The sequence below is a fragment of the Gopherus evgoodei genome, chromosome 3 (genome assembly GCF_007399415.2).
Source record: "Gopherus evgoodei ecotype Sinaloan lineage chromosome 3, rGopEvg1_v1.p, whole genome shotgun sequence".
NCBI lineage: Eukaryota > Metazoa > Chordata > Testudines > Testudinidae > Gopherus > Gopherus evgoodei.
In genome coordinates, this window is record NC_044324.1 from 140,862,030 (window position 1) to 140,884,032 (window position 22,003).

Here is a 22,003-nt window from a genome sequence, read left to right on the forward strand (position 1 = left end):
GTTAGGAATGGATGACAGGGGAGGGATCACTTGATGATCACCTGTTCTATTCGTTCCCTCTGGGGCACGTGGCATTCGCCATGGTCAGAAGACAGGATACTAGCCTAGATAGACCTTTAGTTTGACCCAATAGAACCACTCTTATGACCCTGGCCACTATGATCTAGCCAATAACTGACAGTCTCACAGTGGTGGGAATTTGCTATCCTCTTCTAGCATATTTATTTTATTTAAGAAGTGTAAAGAATTATTTAGTTTTGGTAGGCTTCGTGAGTGGGGAGTAGAATTAAAATAAACATTGACAGGGCGAAGAATTCCCATGCAGGCTTTGGCCAAACATACAACCAACTTCTGCAGTTTGCATACTATCCATTTACATATGCTAAAGAAGTCCTCCTTCTAAGGACTGGCAATTAGCCCATTAACAACAGATTCCCTGAGAAGTGAGCTTTATAAATCCTGAGGGAATGATTTGCAAGGGAGGGGGCTAGAGCTAAGGGAACCAGGCAGCATACCCTTCCTCTTTTGGCTGAAAACTTACTCATTTATTTTTGACTTAGGCACTATTTGTGCTGGGACCTCAACAGGACAAGGTGTTTGTTATTCTGGATTGCTCTTCTTAAATAGACTGCACTTCACAGGGACAGAACACCAACCCTCACATGCAGCTTCACTTATGTAAGATACCACAGCTCCAACTAGCCTGTCACAAGAACCTTAGCACTACCACATAAGAAGTTAACTACCCTGTATTTTTTTTTTTAAATCTGTGTCATGAGAGGGAACCAATCTCTTCACATTGTTAGATAAAACTTACTACTGCTATGTATCTTCTCCCTTCCACTCCCACCCATGTTAACACTTAGTGTTTCTACCATAGAAGAACCATGATTCATGCCATTCCCCATAGAACTTATGAGTGGGAGAACAGGAGAGAGTAGGTGCAAACTTTGTGAAGAATTGTGTACCTGGTAACCTTTCATAAAAGGCCTGAACAGAGCTGCCAAAAAGACTGCTACAGAATTTCCTCTCTCTGTAACTAAGATTTCCTGGGGAGTTACTTGAATTACATCACATTTTGTAAGCAGAAAACATCCTTCTTCAAAGTCCTGTGGGGCAAAGGAAACACAGTGTAACTGGTACTTTTCCCAGCTAGGACAAGTGCAGCTAAGTCTCCTCATGAAAATAAAGCATACAGCTACCATCAGGCTGCCACTGAAGTTTCTGAAAGAAGTTTTCTAGACAATCTCAGGTATACCAAGAATCAATTTCTAAACAGGTATGGAGTTCATATTCTCAAACTGGGAGGCCTCATAATATAATGGCCTCTATCTGCACAGGAAGGTGTCTGAGACCTGGTCTTGTCTAGGAAAGAAGTTGGCATTACATTAGCCTACATCACTTAATCCGGGACTTTGCCCCAGTATGATGGCTGTTAGCTGGTCATGGTCAACCCTAGGCACTCCGCTAGCAACAATGACAACCATCTAACATAAAACATGTTAAAAGCTCTCTAAAGTAGGGGGACCATGCCATGGTTGAAGTGGAGTTAGTTATCATAAGTTCAAACAAAACTTCTTTTCCTACTTAAAACAAAACATTTAAGCACCTAATTCCTATTGAAAGTCGCACTGTTAAACAATAATAGAATACAATTTAAGTATTTTTGGATGTTTTCTACATTTTCAAATATATTGATTTCAATTACAACAGACTACAAAGTGAACAGTGCTCACTTTATATTTATTACAAATATTTGCACTGTAAAAAACCAAGAGAAATAGTATTTTTCAATTCCCCCATTACAAGTACTGTAGTGCAATCTCTCTATTATGAAAATTGAACTTAAAAAATGTAGAATTATGTAAAAACAATAACTGCATTCAAAAATAAAACAGTGTAAAACGTTAGAGCCACAAGTCCTACTTCAGCCAATCACTCAGACAAACAAGTTTGGTTACAATTGGCAGGAGATAATGCTGCCTGCTTCTTGTTTACAGTATCACCTGAAACTGAGAACAGGTGTTCACATGGCACTGTTGTAGCCAGCCATTGCAAGATATTTATGTGCCAGATGTGCTAAAGATTCATATGTCCCTTCATGCTTCCATTCCAGAGGACGTATGTCCATGCTGATGATGTGTTCTGCTCAACAACAGTCCAAAGCAGAACAGACCGATGCCTATTCATTTTCATCATCTGAGTCAGATACCACCACCAGAAGACTGATTTTTCTTTTTTGGTGTTTCGGGTTCTGTAGTTTCCACATTGGAATGTTGCTCTTTTAAGACTTCTGAAAGCATGCTCCACACCTCGTCCCTCTCAGATTTTGGATGGCACTTCAGATTCTTAAACCTTGGGTCAAGTGCTGTAGCTATTTTTAGAAATCTCACATTGGTATCCCCTTTGTATTTTGTCAAATCTGCTGTGAAAGTGTTCTTAAAATGAACATGTCCTGGATCATCATCTGAGACTGCTATAACATGAAATATATGGCAGAATGTGGGTAAAGCAGAACAGGAAACATACAATTCTCCCCCAAAGAGTTCAGTCACAAATTAAATCAATGCATTTTTTTTTTTAAACAAGCATCATCAGCATGGAAGTATGTTCTCTGAAATGGTGGCTGAAGCATGAAGGGGCATGGGAATGTTTAGCATATCTGGAACGTAAATACCTTGCAATGCCGGCTACAAAAGTGCCATGCAAACACCTGTTCTCACTTTCAGGCGACACTGTAAATAAGAAGCAGGCAGCAATATCTCCCGTCAATGTAAACAAACTTGTTTTTGTCTTAGCGATTGTCTGAATAAGACGGACTGAGTGGACTTGTATGCTCTAAAGCAGCGATCGGCAACCTTTGGAACACAGCCCATCAGAGAAATCCATTGGCGGGCCTGGATGGTTTGGTTACCTGAAGCATCTGCAGGTTCGGCCGATCGCAGCTCCCACTGGCCGTGGTTCGCTGTTCCAGGCTAATGGGGACTGCGGGAATTGGCGTGGGCCAAGGGATGTGCTAGCTGCTGCTGCTCTAAAGTTTTATATTGTTTTGTTTTTGAGTGCTGTTATGTAACAAAAGAAAAATCTACATTTGTAAGTTACACTTTCATGATGAAGAGACTGCACTACAGTACTTGTATGAGGTGAGTTGAAAAACACTACACCTCTACCCCGATATAACGCGACCCGATATAACACGAATTCGGATATAACATGGTAAAGCAGTGCTCCAGAAGGGGGGTAAGGGGAGCTGCGTGCTCCGGCAGATCAAAGCAAGTTCAATATAACGCTGTTTCACCTATAACGCAGTAAGATTTTTTTTGGCTCCCAAGGACAGCATTATATCAGGGTACAGGTGTATTTCTTTTATCATTTTTACAGTGAAAATATCTGTAATATAAAATGAGCGCTGTATTCTAATAGAAATCAATATATTTGAAAATGTAGAAAAACATCCAAAAATATTTAATAAATTTCAAATTCTGTAGTTTAACAGTGTGATTAATTTTTTGAGTTAATCATGAGAGTTAACTGTGATTAATTCACAATACAAATTCTGAGTTCTCCAATATATACAAATTTTAGGATTTCTTTCATTCACTGCATTAACAGAATCTTTAGAAATTTAAGACTATTTTCTCTCTTTTCTGTGTCAAAATATAGTCACACTTCTAGGGGACTTACAATGTAGTTAGGAATTAAATTTTCTGAAGACTTTTGAAATGAGAACATCTCAGATCTGCACTCTAAAATCCAAAGCATTTCTGACATACCATATCTCCAAAGGATTGAAGGGACTGTACGAGCTGTTCTTTACATAGTTTCAACAACACTTTAATCTGTGTTTCCAGTGTAAACACTTCCTTCAAGTTTGGTGCTGTGGTGTATGGTTTTTGGTTTGTTTTATCTTAAGAAAACATTACTTGAACTTTTAAGTTAACATATGCAGTCACATAAGCAACCTGGAAGGCTCTCTTTTTTCCTTTTTGTATTGAAAGCCTGTGTCTATTTTAAAATAGTACAGATGCAATGTAATAATTTGTTACTTTTGTCTAAAGTGTTTATATAACTTTTTTTTTTGATTAAAATTAAACTGGGGCAGCTATTTGGGCCCAATCCCTGAACTATTCAATATCAAAACTTTCATCCACTTTAATTTCAGTGGGAGCAGCAAACATATAGCATCACCTAATCCTTCTTGGTAATTTTTCTTTTGAACTAGAAGTCTCAGAAGACATTACATTAAGTGGTATTTACACTATTGCATACTTTATGTGCTGTATATAGTTAGACAAAAGGGCCAGTCATGACCACATTGAAAGGGCAATAACTAGTTTTATTAACAATGATTTTTTAAAATTCAGTAATATGCACTGTATTTATGCAAAACATGAATCAATGTTGTGGACCATGATAATAAAGACATAGTAGTAAAACATTAAAGTAGTGAATATAATTTCTGCTGAGAACAGAGAACTCATTCTATTCTACACCACAACCACTCGTCTACCACAACAGTTTTTTAGAAGTAAGTGAAATATACTAGACTACCTGGGAGCATTTATGTAGGCAAATGCAGCCCCTGCACACTGGAATTTAACCAGAGCATCAGGATTAGCACAATTTACTCTCATGAAAAACAACCACCACCACAATTTCTTTCACAATCCACAAGACGTCAGGACAGTAGTTTTCCCAACTCACCTGAAAAGGTGTTCTTTCAGCAGCACAAGCCCTTTAATGCTATGTGGAGAAACTGCTGCAAAGCTTACTCATGGTAGAATGTGACATTCACTGAATGACCTACACTTGGGTTTCCTTTGAGATGTTTTGACCAACTCCTGGTTAGCTGAGATCTGACAAATCTCAGGCTCAAAGAATTTGCCACAAAACTAAAGCTAATCCATCCTGTACCCAGATAAAAGTGCATGTACCCTTATTTATTTACACAGGATGATTTTACCTTCAGTGCAATGCCAGGGAAGAAGATGAACTCATCAGATAAAATGTCTCGCAAGAAGATGAAGCAACTATAGATTTCCTCTAGGGGGAGAAACGGAAGAGATAAGGTTAAGGATAACATTGTTAATTTAAGTCATTTGGAAAATAAGGTTGGAGGAAAAGCCTTCAGTGCAAGAGGAAACTTCTAGCACAAATGTTTGGACAAAAAAACAAAAATGAGCATGTACACAGAGACTGATTCAACTTGAAATGGTATCATCTTAAAAAAGGGGAAATGTTGGTTGTATTTGTGCAATCTCCCTGAACAGACAGAAAATACTGTAGATGTCTAAAATTAATCTTTGCCAAACCAAACAGTTTCCATTAAAAAAAAAAAAAAGTTATTCCAAGTACTAAACAAGGGAAAGTACTGACTGCTACAATATTTCGCAGACACGAGCAAGGAGATGGAGAGAGCTTTACAACTAACTGCACTCTATGGGAATAAATCTAGGATGCAGGTAGCGCTAGAGTATGTGTACATACACTCAAAACACCTGAACAGTCAGAGCAAGGCCATGTCCATACTAAACTATTCCACAACCTTATTAAATAGCATTCAGACCCTACTAAAGGCAGTAGCTTGTTTCAAATACCATTCCATATACCACAACTGGTGTGGGGAAAACTATTTACCCTGTCTGTTTTCCAGTAGTTGATCCTCCCAGGCAAGCTCCAAATGCAAATCAGAATGCTAACAAGAGAAAGGCCTGCAGAGTATCTACTTTCAAGTCAGTAATATGTTCCAGATCAGTATAATGTCAGGAATAATGAGAGTCACATTACCTTGTCCTGTGACTTAAAACATTGCAAAAACATCTGCCGTGGTTCCCGGAGGAATGCTGTAACGTGGCTGTGAAAATGGATTAACTTTGTGCTAGTGTGAACAGGGCATTAAAAAGCTGCAAAAAAATAAAAATCACAAAATCTGATGCCAGTGGGCCTCATTCTGAATGTTGGCATAAGTATTCAATTTGATTAGCACCCCGTGACAACAGCAGGCACTCCAGGTGCCCAACACCTTTGAAAGTCAGGTCAAGCTCCTTTATAATACATTAATATTATGAAGTTACCTTTTCTGAAACTTTGCGTCATCTGCAATGCTACTGCCACCAGAGATGGGCGCACAAACACATTTAGCAACTGGTTCCTGTAGGCTCCACACATGAGGATGGAGAGGGCTTGTTTAAAAACAAGCTCCTCTGTAGCTCCATTCTCCATTCTCACGTTATTTAAAACCACTTGGCCATTGACAAGGCTTACAATGTTGGAGTGCAGGGCAAGGCTGGACGTGACTGCTTTATTGGCACATAGGTTATCTAGTAAAAAGACACAACACTCAGACAAATGCTAAAGGAAAAAGTAAGTGCAGAATGTATAATATTATATTTTGCAATCTAGAACAATTTTTACCTCTAGGAACACATTAAAAACTGTTACAGGATGATCCATGCTGGAAAGAGGCAGAAAAAAGCATAGGGTGAGGTGGAGAGAATAATTTCAGGGATTCCTGGAACTACACTCTAAACCTTATCTTTAGAGTCCTACCAAATTCATGGTCCATTTTGGTCAAATTTCACGGTCATAGAATTTAAAAAAAATAATAAATTTCATGATTTCAGCTATTTAAATCTGATATTTCAGTGTTGTAATTTTAGGGATCCTGACCCAAAAAGGAGTTGTGGGTGGGTCACAAGGTTATTGGGGGGGGGGGGGAGAAGAGGAGAAGAGGTGGTAGGTTGCGGTATTGCCACTTTTACACTGCTGCCTGCAGAGCTGAATCCTGCTGCCACTCTCCAGACGCCCAACTCTGAAGGCAGCGTTGCAGAAATAAGGGTGGCAAGGTACGGTATTGCCACACTTACTTCTGCACTGCTGCTGGTGGGGCGCTGCCGTCAGAGCTGGGCACCCTGCCAACAGCCACCGCCCTCCAGCCGCCCAGCTCAAAGGCAGTACAGAAGTAAGGGTGGCAATACCCCCTGTAAAATAACCTTGTGATCCCTCCAACTCCCTTTTGGGTCAGGACCCCCAATTTGAGAAATGCTGGTCTCCCCCGTGAAATCTGTATAGCATAGGGTAAAAGTACACACAAAACACAAAATTTCACAGTAGGAGTCCAGGTTTCATGGTCCATGACATGTTTTTCATGGCTATGAATTTGGTAGGGCCCTGTTTATCACCTCAGGAAATAGGAAGTGGTCTCCTTCCCTCCCTACAACCAAAAAATGGATAACCATTGCTCTAAACTTCTCAATGGAGAACACAGCTACACTATTAGACAGGTACATTTCACAGCTCTGTTCACCACATTTATTTTAGATTTGCAAATGTACATTTTTAATTCTCATCTATCCCTCTGTCAAGGTAAGAGCAAAATTTGCCTCTTAGATCTGCATGGTTAATCTCAATTCAGATATTGTTCTATCGCTGCATGCACCAATATTACATTAGTGTAAATGGGAGTATTGCACACATAAGGAGAGAAAGTCAAATCAAAATTAGATGGATAAGTATTTAAGAGGAGAATTTTGATTTAAGACTAGCTCTTGTTGCAAGTGGCTCATCTTCCTAAGCAGTTCTCAGTTAGACCCTTATACCAGTTTGGTTGCGGGAAGGGGTTGTAAAGGGAAGATATAGTTTTCAAGAACCTGCTTATTATTATCCAATCTGTGAGATCATTTATATTAGAGAAACTTCCTTAAAGTAGTGACGTAAGGATATGTTAAGCAAATAAGCCTGGTTGACTAAGTAGACTACGGCTACAAAGGATAAAGACAAGAGTTATTGAGGAGGTAAGCTTTTTAGATACAGCAATCTTTCACACTGAATCAGCTAAAATAACTTCCGATAGATACCATTCTTTTGTTGTGAAGTCTTCTGATATTGTAACCTTTGAATCAGATCTAGGAGACTTGACAAAGTTTCCCTCAATTCCCACAAACCAAAGATCCCTCACACTCATCTTAAACTAAAAGAAGTAAAAAATGGGACCATCATTGGATAACACACTTGCTTACAGTTAACAGACTGTACCCACGCTCAAAGTTCTACTTGCTTCATAAGACATATCCCTGGCACACTTTTTCAAGAACGGTTTTACTGAGAACGCTATTCGAAGACATAAATGAGTGTTTGCAAAGCTGAGGTTATAGCAGATAAGAAAAAAAATATTAAGATAAGCACGCCCCAGAATTTGTGGTATGAGATCAAAAGTATACAACATATGCACAGCCTCTTCCACTCACAAAGCTTAGCTTGAGTTATTCTACTTTGACTAATTCAGATATATTAATTTATTTAAATCAAACTGTTTCCTAACATTCTCAGTGTAGAATATGAGACAATATTCTTTCTCTGACCAGAATACACTAACAAGCAAGGGAATAGACAATAATCTTAAACTGAACATGAAGAGATAAAACATATGATCATAGGACTCTGTGCATGCCAATCTACAGGAGATTAAAGGGGTACATTTGTTTCTTTTAAAATCAGTTTTAACATAACTTTCATCTGCAAGCAGCTAGTGGCTTATCTGCTGCTTCAAGGTCTCTTGGCCTAACTTTGCCAGTGCACTAAAGTTGCTCAGCATGGTGAGAAGTGGTGAGGCAGATAGGTTGTTTAGCAATCCTTTAATATAGTTTTCTTACACACAGGTACATTTCAACAATAGATAAATAAGCCCAATGTATTCAAACAGCTAGTACGACCAACAGAGAAACAACCAGGAGCTAAAGGTGGAGTGGGGTTGGGAAAGGGCTATGGGGTTTACAAAGACCTTAGCTACACTGGCACTTTACAGCGCTGCAACTTTCCCGCTCAGCGGTGTGAAAAAAACACCTCCCTGAGCGCTGCAAGATACAGCGCTGTAAAGCGCCAGTGTAAACAGTGCCACAGTGCTGGGAGCGCAGCTCCCAGTGCTGCAAGTTAATCCCCTTGGGGAGGTGGAGTACGTGCAGCGCTGGGAGAGCTCTCTCCCAGCGCTGGCGCTGTGACCACACTCACACTTCAAAGCGCTCCCGCGGCAGCATTTTGAAGTTTCAAGTGTAGCCAAGCCCATGGACTACAAACCACAGACTTTGATGGAGTGTCCAAACTGGTTTTTACAAAAAATGTGCTAACCACTTCAAATTAATAACTCAAAGTAAAAAAAAAACAAAAACCGAACATATAATCATACCCAGGTCTTGTCTATGCTATGGGGGACTATACCAGCATAGTTACATCACCATGGCTATGCTGGCATAACCTTGCAGCAGAGATGGAGCCTACACTGACGGAAGGGGTTTCTCTGTTGCTGTAGGAACACCATCTCTCAGAGCAACAATGGCTACACTGATGAAAGCATTCTTCCATCAACCTAACTGCATCTACACTGGGGGTTAGATTAGCATAATTACGTCACTCTGGAATGAAGATTTTTCATAACCCTGAACGACACAGCTATGTCAACCTAAAATTTAAGCCCCATAAAGTGGCCAGCAGAAAACAGTGGAATCTGCCCTATCATCAGTCCTTTGTCTTGCATTTTGACAATATTGGCTGCTTATTTTTAATAGTAAATGATTCTGCCATTTAGTTTTACAGAATATAGGGGGCCAAAGAGAACTCTGCTAGCAGACACGGTCTAGGGGATGAGTACTATGAGCCAAGCTAGGATCACAGTTTTTGCCTGCTGGGATACTACCGTTGCTGATCTGTTAAAAAAATATTGCTGATGTGCTACATAAATGCTGCTTAAACACCTGGATATCTTCAAAGCATCATGACTAATATATATGCATGTATATATCAGTCATATCATATATTAAAAAAAATTGGTTGCTGAGTGTTCCAGATCACAGAATTTCAGACCACATTTGGGAGGTCTGAAAACTTCTGTAAAGCAACCAAGGCCTCCAAAGATACAAACACCTAGTGGAAGAACTTTCCAGAATCCAGAATACCACACCAAGTTTAAGGATAAACTGATGGGGAAAAAACAAGAGCAGGAAATTGAGAATCTGTAGTTTGACATTTTACAGCAATTTAGATTATCTGCTTTATTCCTGATGAATTACAGTCCTCAGAAGGAGGGAAGGATCATCAGCAGAGATCGTTACTGCTTATTATTTACATTACTGTAGCATCTAGTGGCGCCAAGTGAGATCAGATATTTGCTTCACTTTGCAGAAGTGCAACAACATTTTAATGGCAGCAAAATTTATTCGAGAGCTCATGTACAAGAAAAGGTCTATGTTCCAGTACCCAGATTATACTTATAACTAACGTTAAGATTCTGTATTTTTTAGTAGAAGTCAGGGACAGATCACAGTCAATAAACAAAAATTCACAGAAGCCCGAGACCTGTCCCTGATTTTTACTAAAAAGATACCCTGGGGTTGAGGGAAGGATAAACAGAGCGCTGCCAATGGCTTGCAGCTGCTCCAGTCCCGCAGCTGCTCCTGTGGCACAGGCTGACTGCTGCTGCTCCGATCCCAAGGGGGATGACCCAACCTAGCAATTGCTCTGGCATGCCAAGGACCATGGCTCCGGCAGCCTTGGGCCTCTCCTGCAGCCATGGAGCTGACGCTGCAGCGGCCCTGCCCAGAAGTCACAGACATCCCAGAAAGTCATGGAATCCATGACAGAATCGTCTCCTTAGTTATAACTAAGGACCTATTTAAACGGCGATATTGCAGAAATTGCTGATCCTGCAATATTAGGCTTCCACTACAAATTTGTTAGCCCAGGGAGGCTGACAGTGGGAGTTCCCTTTGTCAGTCCCATGCATTCATGACTGTATCATAGTTGCAGCAAAATGTCTGGTTATAAAAAAACAAAACTGCAGTATTCATATAGTTCCAGCACATTTTTCTTAAACAAATAGGTCCACTCCAGCTTTCCCGAATTACTGCAAATAATAAAAGGTCCATTATTACTTTTCCACAATTTTCCATGTCTTGTCTGCAACTCAACCACAATTATTTGACAAATCAAGTAGGGCCTTACTTATAATCCTACTAAAACAAAAATTCATTATGTTTGCTTAAAAAAACAACAAAACAAACACTTCAAAATGCCTATATTTGGAGTATTCTTTCATTCCCTCTGTAATGAGGCTGTTGGTTTGGGACAGATACCATTCGGGTAGTTATTTTTACTGGGTTTGCAGAGGCAGAGCTTTCCTTCAGCCAAACAACTGAAAGCATCTGGAAGGAAGAGAGATGGGTGTTCTTTCGTGATGGACAGAGTTCTGTTACAGTGTAGTAGGTCTATTTTTTTTCCTGTAGTTAGGGCTGGATTAATGCAGGGACTTTAGGGGCTGCAGCCCAGGGCTCCGGGCTAAAGGGCTCAGCAGAACTCAGGTAGGCTGCATGCCGTGGCCCCACGCCACTCCTGGAAGCAGCTGGCTGCTGGCACGTCTCTGCAGCCCCTGGCTGGGAGGAGGGGGGAAGAGGAAGGCAGCTCTGTGCACTGCCCCCATATCCAGCAGCATCCCCACAGCTCCCATTGGCCTGTTCCCATCCAATGGGAGCTGTGGGAGCAGTGCTTATGGACATGGGCAGCACACAGACACACTGTCCCCCTCCCCACCAGGGGTGTGCAGAGACATGCCAGCTTCCGGGAGCAGCATGGGGCTATGGCAGGCAAGCAAGCAGCCTGCCTGAGCCCTGCTGCACCGCTTGCCAGAAGCCGCCTGTGGTAAGCACTTCCCGGGTGAAGCCTGCACCTTGCACCCCCTCCTGCACCCCAACCCCAAGTCAGAATCCTCTCCTGCCCCAAACTTCCTCCCATAGCCCATACTCCTCTCCTGCACCCCAACACTCTGCCCCAGCCTGAAAGAAACTAATACAACAGCTGTTCTAAGGTAAGAAGTAGGCTATTTTGAATTAACTTAATTATTTTCTATATGTTCAAAGACTGAAATGTAATCACAGAAAGGCTTTATGTTAATTAAAAGGCAAGTTTAGTATAGTGTTAATAGTCTCGATGCCATAATTGTGATAACTTTGTTTTAAGTGAGGAAAGACTTGTGTACGGTGGCCCCACAAAATCTAATAGCCCCAAGCCACTGGAGAGTTAATCCAGCCCTGCCTGCAGTGTGTAAAAATATTCCCTCTTTTTATTATGTACAAATGAGTATTAGAGTAAAGACCTGCTTGGACTATAGTTTATATCTGAGAGATTTTACAGGGAAAACTGCCATCTTAATCATATAGTGTAAACAAAGTTTATGTATGTTACTACTTATATACTGAAACATGAGACTCTATTTCCCTCATCTTTTTGGCTTGCATAGCTCTCAGTGGCTCTCCATACAAAGTATCACGAGCCACTTTAAAGACAGGTTAAATTTAAAGACTGGGCAGGAGAGCAAACCTTGAGGCAGGTGTAAACACTCAAACTATGGAATAGGAGAAAAAAAATCAAAGATGTAATGTGACTTTCTGTGCATGTGTTTAGGAGGTTCTTGATTACAGGGGCAGTTTACATTACACTCGATATCAAACTTTAGACTCAGTACTATACGGAGCTCCTGTTTCAGCTTAGATAACGTTCTGTGACCTATGCTTTCAAAAGTTAGGGTTTGGATAAAGAAACAATATTAGGCAAATCTCAGCACTACTTTAATATAATATACTGGAGTTTCTCCCTCTTTATCCCTTCACACCTCAAAAAAAGTAGCACATCTGTTCCATCTCCACATGACTGGATTTTCAGTCAAAATCTCTTGATCAGGACCGAAACCCCTACGCTTGGCTTTTAGTACAGCTTCAACATAAATAAAACTCGTTTCACAGTGTCACTTTCCTTAGCAAAAGGAATATAACTTATCTGCATACCAGGCCACTCGAGGAATCCTCCAAAAGCCTGCGTTAAGCCTTTCAGCCAAAGCGTCTTTTCAACCAGAAGTTCAAAATCTATGGCTGGCAAATTCTGGAGCAGGACAGAAGCAATTAATACCCAGGGGCTCAGAACCATGTTTTCCACCTGTAGAAGCTCCATTTTGTAGGCTACATCAGTGACAAATTCCTGGATATCCTCCGATAGCCTTTGGGGAAGATGCCTGAAAGGAAAAGTCCAAATTTCATAATATATTACAAGCAAGAATAAGCTGTACATCCGAGGATATAATTTATATCCTAATCCCACTAGTCCTGTAATGTTCTCTCACGCAGATATTCTTCTGCCCATTTTACCCATAGTACAGCACCGAACGCATTTGGGCAATTATGCAAGTACATGAGACCTAAATTATGAAGCAAGGCCTCCAGATTTAAGTAAGAATTATGTTCACTGATTTCAATAAAGTAGAAGGTTTTGAATTATTTTTTGTAAAGATTCCAAAAATATCATACAATGTGAAAATATATGGCTAATGCATATTATTTGTTTGCAATATAGCAAAGAAATATCACACCTGCCAGGATAAAGCAGCTCAGAAGGAGGGGAGCCTTTCTGGATTCTGTCCAGCTTAGGGAGAATGGTTGTTCTTGTGGATTTATGCAGTATAAACAGATATTTGCAACTCTGTGGGAAAAGGTAACTTTTGCAGCTATTAATGTGGTTACATACTTGCATTATGTATGGGGCTCTGATTTTGGGTGTTAAACAACAGTAAAAAAAAAACAAACAAACAAAAAAACAACTCGTCTCTCTCTCCAGAATGTTCTATTGCACAAACAAATACTCTTACACACTTAACTCCTTAACTACACTACACTCCCATCACACTGCCTCTTTTAGACATTCTAAATGATTGGAAGCCAAAGTTGGTTTGTAAAGAGAATGTAGTAAATTTCCAGAGTTGGCCTGAGGTTCTTTCTATCCGATGCAAAGTAGAAAAATCTTTCCTCCTTACAGCTGTAGTGTCTGCATTCCCCGTGTGTGGTGGAGAGAGATGTGGATGACTATGAGCTGGAGGAAGCAGAGTCCAGACAAGACAGAGGTGATGACAGCATGCAGGGGGAAAAGCATCTAGATGGGCAGGGTAGCAACTGTATCCCCCACTATGTGGGGATTCATCCATTCTTTGCCCAAAAGGTGCTTTTAAATATCCAATTTCACGTGGATTTTTAAGGGAAGTGGCAGCCCAGGGTAAATGAGAATTGATTCAAAATTCTTTTTTGAAAAAAAATTGGATTTTTTAAATTTAAATAAGAAGTTCTTCTTTTCAAAAATAAATTGTTTAATATTAAAATTAACACCTAAATTTATTATAATCTCTTAAAACACAAACAGAAAATGGATATTCTTAATCCATAAGCCTCATCAAAACGTTTGAATTAAAGGCTGCTTTTCCAATATAAAGAGAATTAGGGGGGAAAAAAAAAATCTAACCTTTGAGGTCAAGCATTATAAATAGGTCATGTACCGTATTAAAGGCTTGATCCTGTGGGGGATGCAGAGGCTGTACATCTAAGTGCAAGAGACTGGCAAAGTGATCACCTGCATTGTGACCCAGGGCCTCTGATTCCAGGAGGCACTATCACGTATCTCAACAGGATCATCGGTTGAGCTCACCTGGGTGGTCTCATACTTCTGTTTTATAGCTTCTCTCTACTTGAGCTCTGATTGGCTCAGTTCTCAATTGAAAGGAAGTCACACCACTGAACTGGGAGAAGTCACTAGCTAACTATCCAGAATCAGAGTTTGTCGAAGTGCTAAATCAGCTATTGACAGCAGTAGCTGCTTCCGTAGGCACAGAAAGAATAATTTTCTTCATTTGCGCTAATTCATTCAAAGTTGACAAAAATCGATTGGCAGTTCAAAAAGCAGGAAAACTTGTCTCTCTCTTGCAGTCTATGAATAAAAATGAAGATGAAGGGGATGAGATCTACTAGTTTTAAAAGACTGGAAGACAGTGTAAGTAACTTAGGACACTGTCTAGTTTTCAAGCGACTTAGGCAAGTCGGAACTTGAGCTCCAGTCACTTCCACTTAGCCTGGGAAAACTTTCAAATATGCCTGACCTGAAATAATCAGTTTAATTAATTCACAGACCAATTAATCTTTCTGTTTAATAAATCATTTAGTTTTACATGTGATATATGTTTTGATAAGAAGTTTATGTACCCAATATCTCACATACTAAAAATGTACAATTAAGTATCTGAAAATATTAAGGCATATAATTGCATATAATTATAGTGTATAGCAGCAAAAAGATGTTCCAAATCTAACCTAAAAGCTCTATTTAGTTGTAAAATCAACATGGTTTAATGGTTATATCAATTAATGAAAATGCACCTTTAAAAAAAAAAAGTCACTGAAGTACAAATGGAAAAGTTGATTAACATTAATGGATTTAAATCAAGGCTCTCCACCTGGTGATTTAACTCAATCCACCCTGCTTACATCTGCACCCAGAAATGCAGTTGTGATTCTCTCTCTACAGCGCATACTTTTCCTCACTTACCAAATGCCATTGGGACCTCTAGTTTAGACTATCACAACATGCTGTATGTGGAGCTCTCCTTGAAGGCCACTTGGAAGATACAGTTGATGCAGATTGCTGCTGCCAGTCTATTTGGTAGCGTCAGACACAAGGAACACAGTATCCCAGTTCAAAGATTGCACTGGATTCCTAACTGCTCCAGGATACAGTACTGATCTCACTCTATAAACAGGAATCCCTACGGACCAGAGCACTATGGTATAAGGGCACATAGGGAGGGTTGGACCTGCCACCACTCCAATTCCCTCTCAGGTCATGGAAGTCCAACATGAGGCAGAAGGGAAGGAGGGTGGGGAGTGAAGCACCCAAAGAGAGACACGCATCTCAAAGATCCCCAGTTACTGTCCAAGGTAAGTAACCTCTCCTCCTTCTTGAGCAGTGCCAGCACAGAGGAGGGTGCCGAGAAGGTGGATTCAGTACAGATCACAGAACAGCATCATCGAAAGCTGGGTCAGCTCTGGAAGCAGTCACAAGAGTGTAGTGTTGGGAGAATGTGTGTACTGAAGATCAGACTGCAGATGGCTTGGATAGATGTGTTTCTCAGCAGGGCTATGGAGATAGATTGAGCCCTGGTGGAGCAAGCTACAAGTCTTGCAGGGGGGCAATCCCCTGCGGCTTTGTCACAGGTTAAGATGCATCCTGTAGCCCCTTTGGACAGTGTTTGAATGCAAATATCCTGTCCTTTCACACATTTCTACAAATTGAGATAAAAAAATCTGAGTGATGCCCTAAAAGGACCCAATCCTGTCTAGGAAAAAGACAAGAGCTCTTCTTATATCCAGTGTATGAAGGCTCATTTCCTCTCTTGAAGAGTGAGGCTTGGGATAAACACACCAGTAGGTGAATCTCCTGGCTGATGTGGAATTCTGAGGAAACCTTAGGGAGGACGAGGGTGTGGACATAGGGTTACCTTGTCACAGAAGAACATCATGTGCGGCAGGTCAGACATCAAGGCTCCATATACGCCTGCCCTCCTGGCTGAGAAATGAGGTTTTATGAGACAGATGGAGGAGGGAACAGTTCATCTGACAGGTTCAAAAAAAAGGGGTTTCCTCAGTAGACTCGAGCTCTGTTCACTGACTGGGCCTTCCCCTCAATGCGGAAAAGGCTACTCTCTCATCCACTCAACGAATAGACTTTAGACAGGACCACTCCGGCCTCCTGTACCGCCAGAGCTTACCTGCCCAGGAACAGATTCAACCTATTTCCAGCCTCATCTGAACAGTACAACAGAGCCCACAAACCACAGCAAGAGCTTGTCTTCGAGTTCTGAGCCATATGGCAGCCAGTACATTTGTAACATCTTTAGCAAGACTGCACTCAAGGTGTCTTCAGTTCTGGCGCTCAACCATTTACAAACCCAACAAACACAACCTATACAAGCAGACGTTCATACCTCAATTCTCTGACCCAGTGGCACATATTCAATAAAAGATGAGAATTTGAAATAGTTTGTAAAAATTGGACTTCACCATCAGGGCTTGGTAATTGCCTACTCTGAACTGCAGCATGGCAGAAAAGTAGCTTTTTTGTCCCAAAAGATCAAGTCTTTTTAGTTCTTTATCGGAAGGCATAGAATGGAACTGGTGTTGTCTGTTCTGCTCATTGATGGGTGCAGGATGGGGGAAGAGACATGCCCATCCTTTGAGTGCTATGCAGTATTTTTTATCTGCCCATTTACATGTAGATAGTATAATAGCTAGGGTTTGCCACACAAAACATGCAGGTGCCAGAAGAGTATCATCAATGAGTAAGGCAATTTTGCCAAGGAGATGTGTAAAGAATGTCCAGCAAGGAGTGTTAGGGCTCCGATACCTCCTCCAACAGAATGTGCAGGGTCTCAGCTGTAAATTTCATAAAGTCCTGAAAGCCCTTGAAATTGTCAGCATAAGACAGTGGGGGAGGCATGACAGCCTTGTCTGGTGAGGAGAAAGACTTGGTGATGCTCCTCCTTCTGCAGTTGGCTCTTACTCCCCTGTACGATCCTGCTGGATGGTAGTAGTATTTCTTGACATGCTCTCTTACGAGATGGGGTCGTGTATAACTGGTCACCATAAAGGGCCCAACAGTTCCAATACGCCCACTGTGGTGGAGCACAAAGGAAGGGAGCAGGACCCAATGGTTGTCCTTGCCAGGGTTGCTGGGCGCATCCCCTACTAGGACTTTCATCAAAGCATACCTCAAGTGAGGGAGGTTGAAGGGGGAACCTTGTATAGACACTTCTGAATCAGATGAAGTGTCATCTTCTGTGTTAAGTGGAGGGGAAAATGGTGTTGCTACTGGTGGTCAAGCCAGTATCAGGGCCTGGAAAGGATTCTATAATTGCTTTGATACTGGAGCTTGAGAAGAGTGCTGAGTTAGTATCAACCGGAAGTGTGTCTGTGTACCCTCAAAGAATTTTGAGGGACCGGAGACCCTGCCAGTATCAGAGGGTGAGACACAATTTAAGAGGGTAACATAGGATAAGTAGGCTCTGGAAGGTGAGACAATACCAGTGTGAAGTGTCTCTTGGTACCCCTCAGCAATGGTGATTAAGGCTCCTCCAAGATCTGAGGGTTTTCATGGGTTAAAAAACTGGACAGTACTGGAGCTTCAGTTAGGAAACATTTGGAGCCAGAATGTGTGGTGGTACAGCAGATGGTACCAAAATATGATCAGGGCATCCTTCACTTCTGGTTGCTGGAGGCAGTACTGATGACAATTTCAATTTTGTTTTTGTAGTCCTTGTGTCTTGGGGAGACAGAGTCTGGTGCCAATGCAAGTACAGTTTCTCAATATGCAATATGATAGTCTTAGCTGGTGCTGTGTCAGTACTGGAGGGGATGGGAGCCTCAGCTGTACCTGTAGTGGGATGCAAGGTCTCCTGACACCCAGCCTGAGGGGGGACTTTCCCCTTCTCTTCTCCCTTTCTGGGAAATCAGATCTTTTCTGTTTTGATGGTTCCAAAGGGCCGCCAGGGTTTTTGCTGTTTGTTGCAGTAGAGACAGTCACCAGGACTCTTTGTGGATCTAGTGTACAGAGGGGTGACTCTGATCCTGCAGGTCTCTGCAAGTGCTCAATAAACACGAGTTTGAGCCTGTCCTCCCTCAGTTTCTCATATCAGTTCTTAAAAACCTGAAGAGATCTTACATTGGGAGAGAATGAGAGACTCCCTGAGGCAGCTTGAACGTCTGCTACTGTGTGGGAAAGAACAGCAGGAGGTCTGGCAGGTCCTGAAGCCCAGGGTCTTAGGCATAATCCACACTTAGACACGGATGAAGCCCCATTAAAAAAAAAAAAAAAAAAAAAAGGCCCAAATCAGGCAAAAAACCACACAGAATGGAAGGGGAAAATCCCCCTTTTAAAAGCACAAGCTGCTAAAAATAAAGAACAAATAAAAGTGCTAAGAAAATAAAGATAGTTTTTAATGAGAGGTGTTGCAAGCCATGAGGCTAGCTGACAGACACGGTGACACTCCATCTCAAGCCACAGGTGGTTGAGAAAGAATTGGAGTGATGGTGGGTATGCCCATCCTATATGCCCTCATACAAGGGCCCATATGCCTAGACACAAGGATGTCTAGGGCGCAGGTGTAGATCCATGGACACTGCTGACAAAAGTCTCCAATCCAAGTGCATGGGCGTGAACATATCCTGATGTGAGGCACTCTGAGGGATGCTAGTTGAAGAAGCGACAAAGAGTCCTGTGGCACCTTAGAGACTAACAGACGTATTGGAGCATAAGCTTTCGTAGGTGAATACCCACTTCATCAGATGCATGCCATATTCACCCACGAAAGCTTATGCTCCAATACATCTTAGTCTATAACAAGGGTCGGCAACCTTTCAGAAGTGGTGTGGCAAGTCTCCATTTATTCACTCTAATTTAAGGTTTCGTGTTCCAGAAATACATTTTAACATTTTTAAGTCTCTTTCTATAAGTCTATAATATATAACTAAACTATTGCTGTATGTAAAGTAAATAAGATTTTTAAAATGTTTAAGAAGCTTCATTTAAAATTAAATTAAAATGCAGATCCCCTGCCCCCGGACCAGTGGCCAGGACCCGGGCAGTGTGAGTGCCACTGAAAATCACCTCGCATGCTGCCTTTGGCACACGTGCCACAGGTTGCCTACCCCTGGTCTATAAGGTGCCACAGGACTCTGTCGCTTTTTACAGGTCCAGACTAACATAGCTACGCCTCTGATACTTGAAAAAGAATTACCATCTTCCAGGATTTTATCTAATGAGCATGATTGTAAGGTTAGCAATTTGATTTTTGTCACATGTTGAGGATCAAAATACTATACACAAACATTTTCTAAATCATATACAAATGAAGTAGGAAAGCACAACACTATATCAAATATTCCATTTGTTATATTAGTGCAGTGTGCGCAACATTCATAAAAACACAATTAAGAATATTTTGTTAAATCTTAATGCCATTAAAACAATAGCTTCATAAAGACACTAACTGCTTGGGGCTATAACATCTGCTATCCTTAAACAAAAGCCATGAAAAATCTTAAATTCCAGATATCAAATTGGGAAACCATTCATCTTGTCAGAAAATTACCACTTCTTGACACAAGGACACAAACTGTCTGCAGTGATGAAGAAGGCAATGGGGGAGGTGGGGGGAAGGGGAAGATTTGAAATGGTGAAACAACTGAGATACTTCAACTAATGACAGTTCTCAATGGTAGAGCCCAGCATGGCACATACGTCACCACAACCTTGAATAGGATACTCAACAACATTCACAAAACAAGCAACAAATAATGAGCTTCTTCAGAAATACCTGATCACTTAAGAATAATAATAATTGGAGATATACCTATCTCCTAGAACTGGAAGGGACCTTGAAAAGTCATTGAGTCCAGCCCCCTGCCTTCACTAGCAGGACCAAGTGGCCCCCTCAAGGATTGAGCTCACAACCCTGGGTTTTGCAGGCCAATGCTCAAACCACTGAGCTATCCCTCCCCCACTTGAGTCACACGACCCCCTGACTTTTACAGAAACGTGGCTGAGCTGTCAGAATGATCAGATCAAATAGAGGGGAGGAGAAAGAAAGAACCTGACTCTCAGCATGGAAAAGAAAAAAGCAAAATGCTACTCTCCAGCCTTTGCTATTTTACATGAGTCAAAAAACAAACGATAGATTCGCTCACAAACTATTGGGAGATCAGATGTTCTGGTACCTTGGGACCAAGCGATAAGGACACCGATCAATTCTCCCAGAGGCCAATGTTCTGAGTGACACAGGCTGCCCAAAATACACATGTATGCTTCCAAAATTGTCGCTGAGGATTTTTCTGGCTTTCAACAACCCCTGAAGTGGGGAGAGGGGAAAAATGTGAGTTGATATTACAGGGGTACACAGACAGGCAAATACACTATATTATTATTGAATATATTTACATACAGATGTAGACTCTTTTGGTTTAGGGACTCCTAAAAGTTCATATGCATAGAGGGATTCTTCTAATATTCTCTCATAGCTGATGCTGATTGGAACAAGGTAGGTGTCAAAAACCTCTCGTTTAAAAAATGGCTCCATCACAATACTGAGAAGACCTGTAAATAGGTGGGTGAGAGGAAAAAAAAAATTCTGAGTCTTCTGGAAAGGAAATTAAGCTGAATTGCAATTGAAAGGAGGCATCTGGTTGTGTACCAATGGATAAAAACTATGTTATAAGATACACATTGTGCTCACACTATGCAGACGCAAGTATAAGCCAAAGTTGCTGTCTGTGCTTTAAAACAATGCAAAATGAAAAGTTACATTTGATCAAATACCTGTGCTGTATTTACACAACATACTACTGCTTTGCATTCACATAGCATATTCCACCCAGCGATCTCTCAGCACTTCTACAAACCTAAGTTAAATTTCACAAGACCTCTGTGATGATAAATAACTGTTGTTACATCTACTGCAGATGGGACGCAGGGAGAGGTTAAGTGATTTCCCTCAGGCCACACAGGGAGGCAATGAGAGCGCCAGGAATCTTGTTCATTTCTAGTATTTGTATTGCGGTACCATTTAACAGCCCCAGTCACGGACCAGGAACGCCTTGTGCCAGGATGTATACAACACAACATTAACCAGTAGAGTAGGCTGGTCTGGAGGCCTATAAGATGATTCCATACAGCTCATGAATTTGTCCACCCCACAACAGACCTGCTCTACAAAATGGTGTCCTCTGTGCAGTGTGACCTCACATACACCTTATGTGCGATGTTATGCTGTTTGAAGAACACCCTATTGCTTCTGCATGTGGCCTGCAGAGGTGCTGCACAACTACACATGGTCACTGAAGATGTTGGACCACCTTGCTCCTCTCCCACGTTCTATTGTTTTGTTTCTCCCCTCCCCCCACAGCAACACAATAAGGTACTCTGGTGAAAATCCCCAAATTCAATAAAGATTTTAACTTTTTCAACCAACGTACCAAACTTTGGAGTCAAAGTCTTCGCGGTGCGGCTTCTGGTCCCCTCGAGAAAAAATTCAATTGGGGCATAGCCATTCTTCAAAACAAAAAAATAAGTTGATTGAGGGAAAAAAAATCAATATGAT

General features: G+C 41.2%; 1 protein-coding gene across 4 annotated transcripts in view; it reads right to left on the bottom strand.

Annotated features, from left to right (window-relative positions):
- GNPAT (glyceronephosphate O-acyltransferase) overlaps window positions 1-22,003 on the bottom strand; it is a 41,328-nt gene that overhangs the window by 4,684 nt on the left and 14,641 nt on the right. For all 4 annotated transcript variants that reach the window (XM_030556834.1, XM_030556832.1, XM_030556833.1 and 1 more), the window contains 7 exons: window positions 21,879-21,954; window positions 20,849-21,000; window positions 20,625-20,755; window positions 12,828-13,051; window positions 6,075-6,320; window positions 4,964-5,043; window positions 969-1,109 (listed from right to left, as the gene is read on the bottom strand). In XM_030556834.1, coding sequence (XP_030412694.1) covers window positions 969-1,109; window positions 4,964-5,043; window positions 6,075-6,320; window positions 12,828-13,051; window positions 20,625-20,755; window positions 20,849-21,000; window positions 21,879-21,954 — 1,050 coding nt within the window. The remainder of the gene's footprint in view (window positions 1-968; window positions 1,110-4,963; window positions 5,044-6,074; window positions 6,321-12,827; window positions 13,052-20,624; window positions 20,756-20,848; window positions 21,001-21,878; window positions 21,955-22,003) is intronic.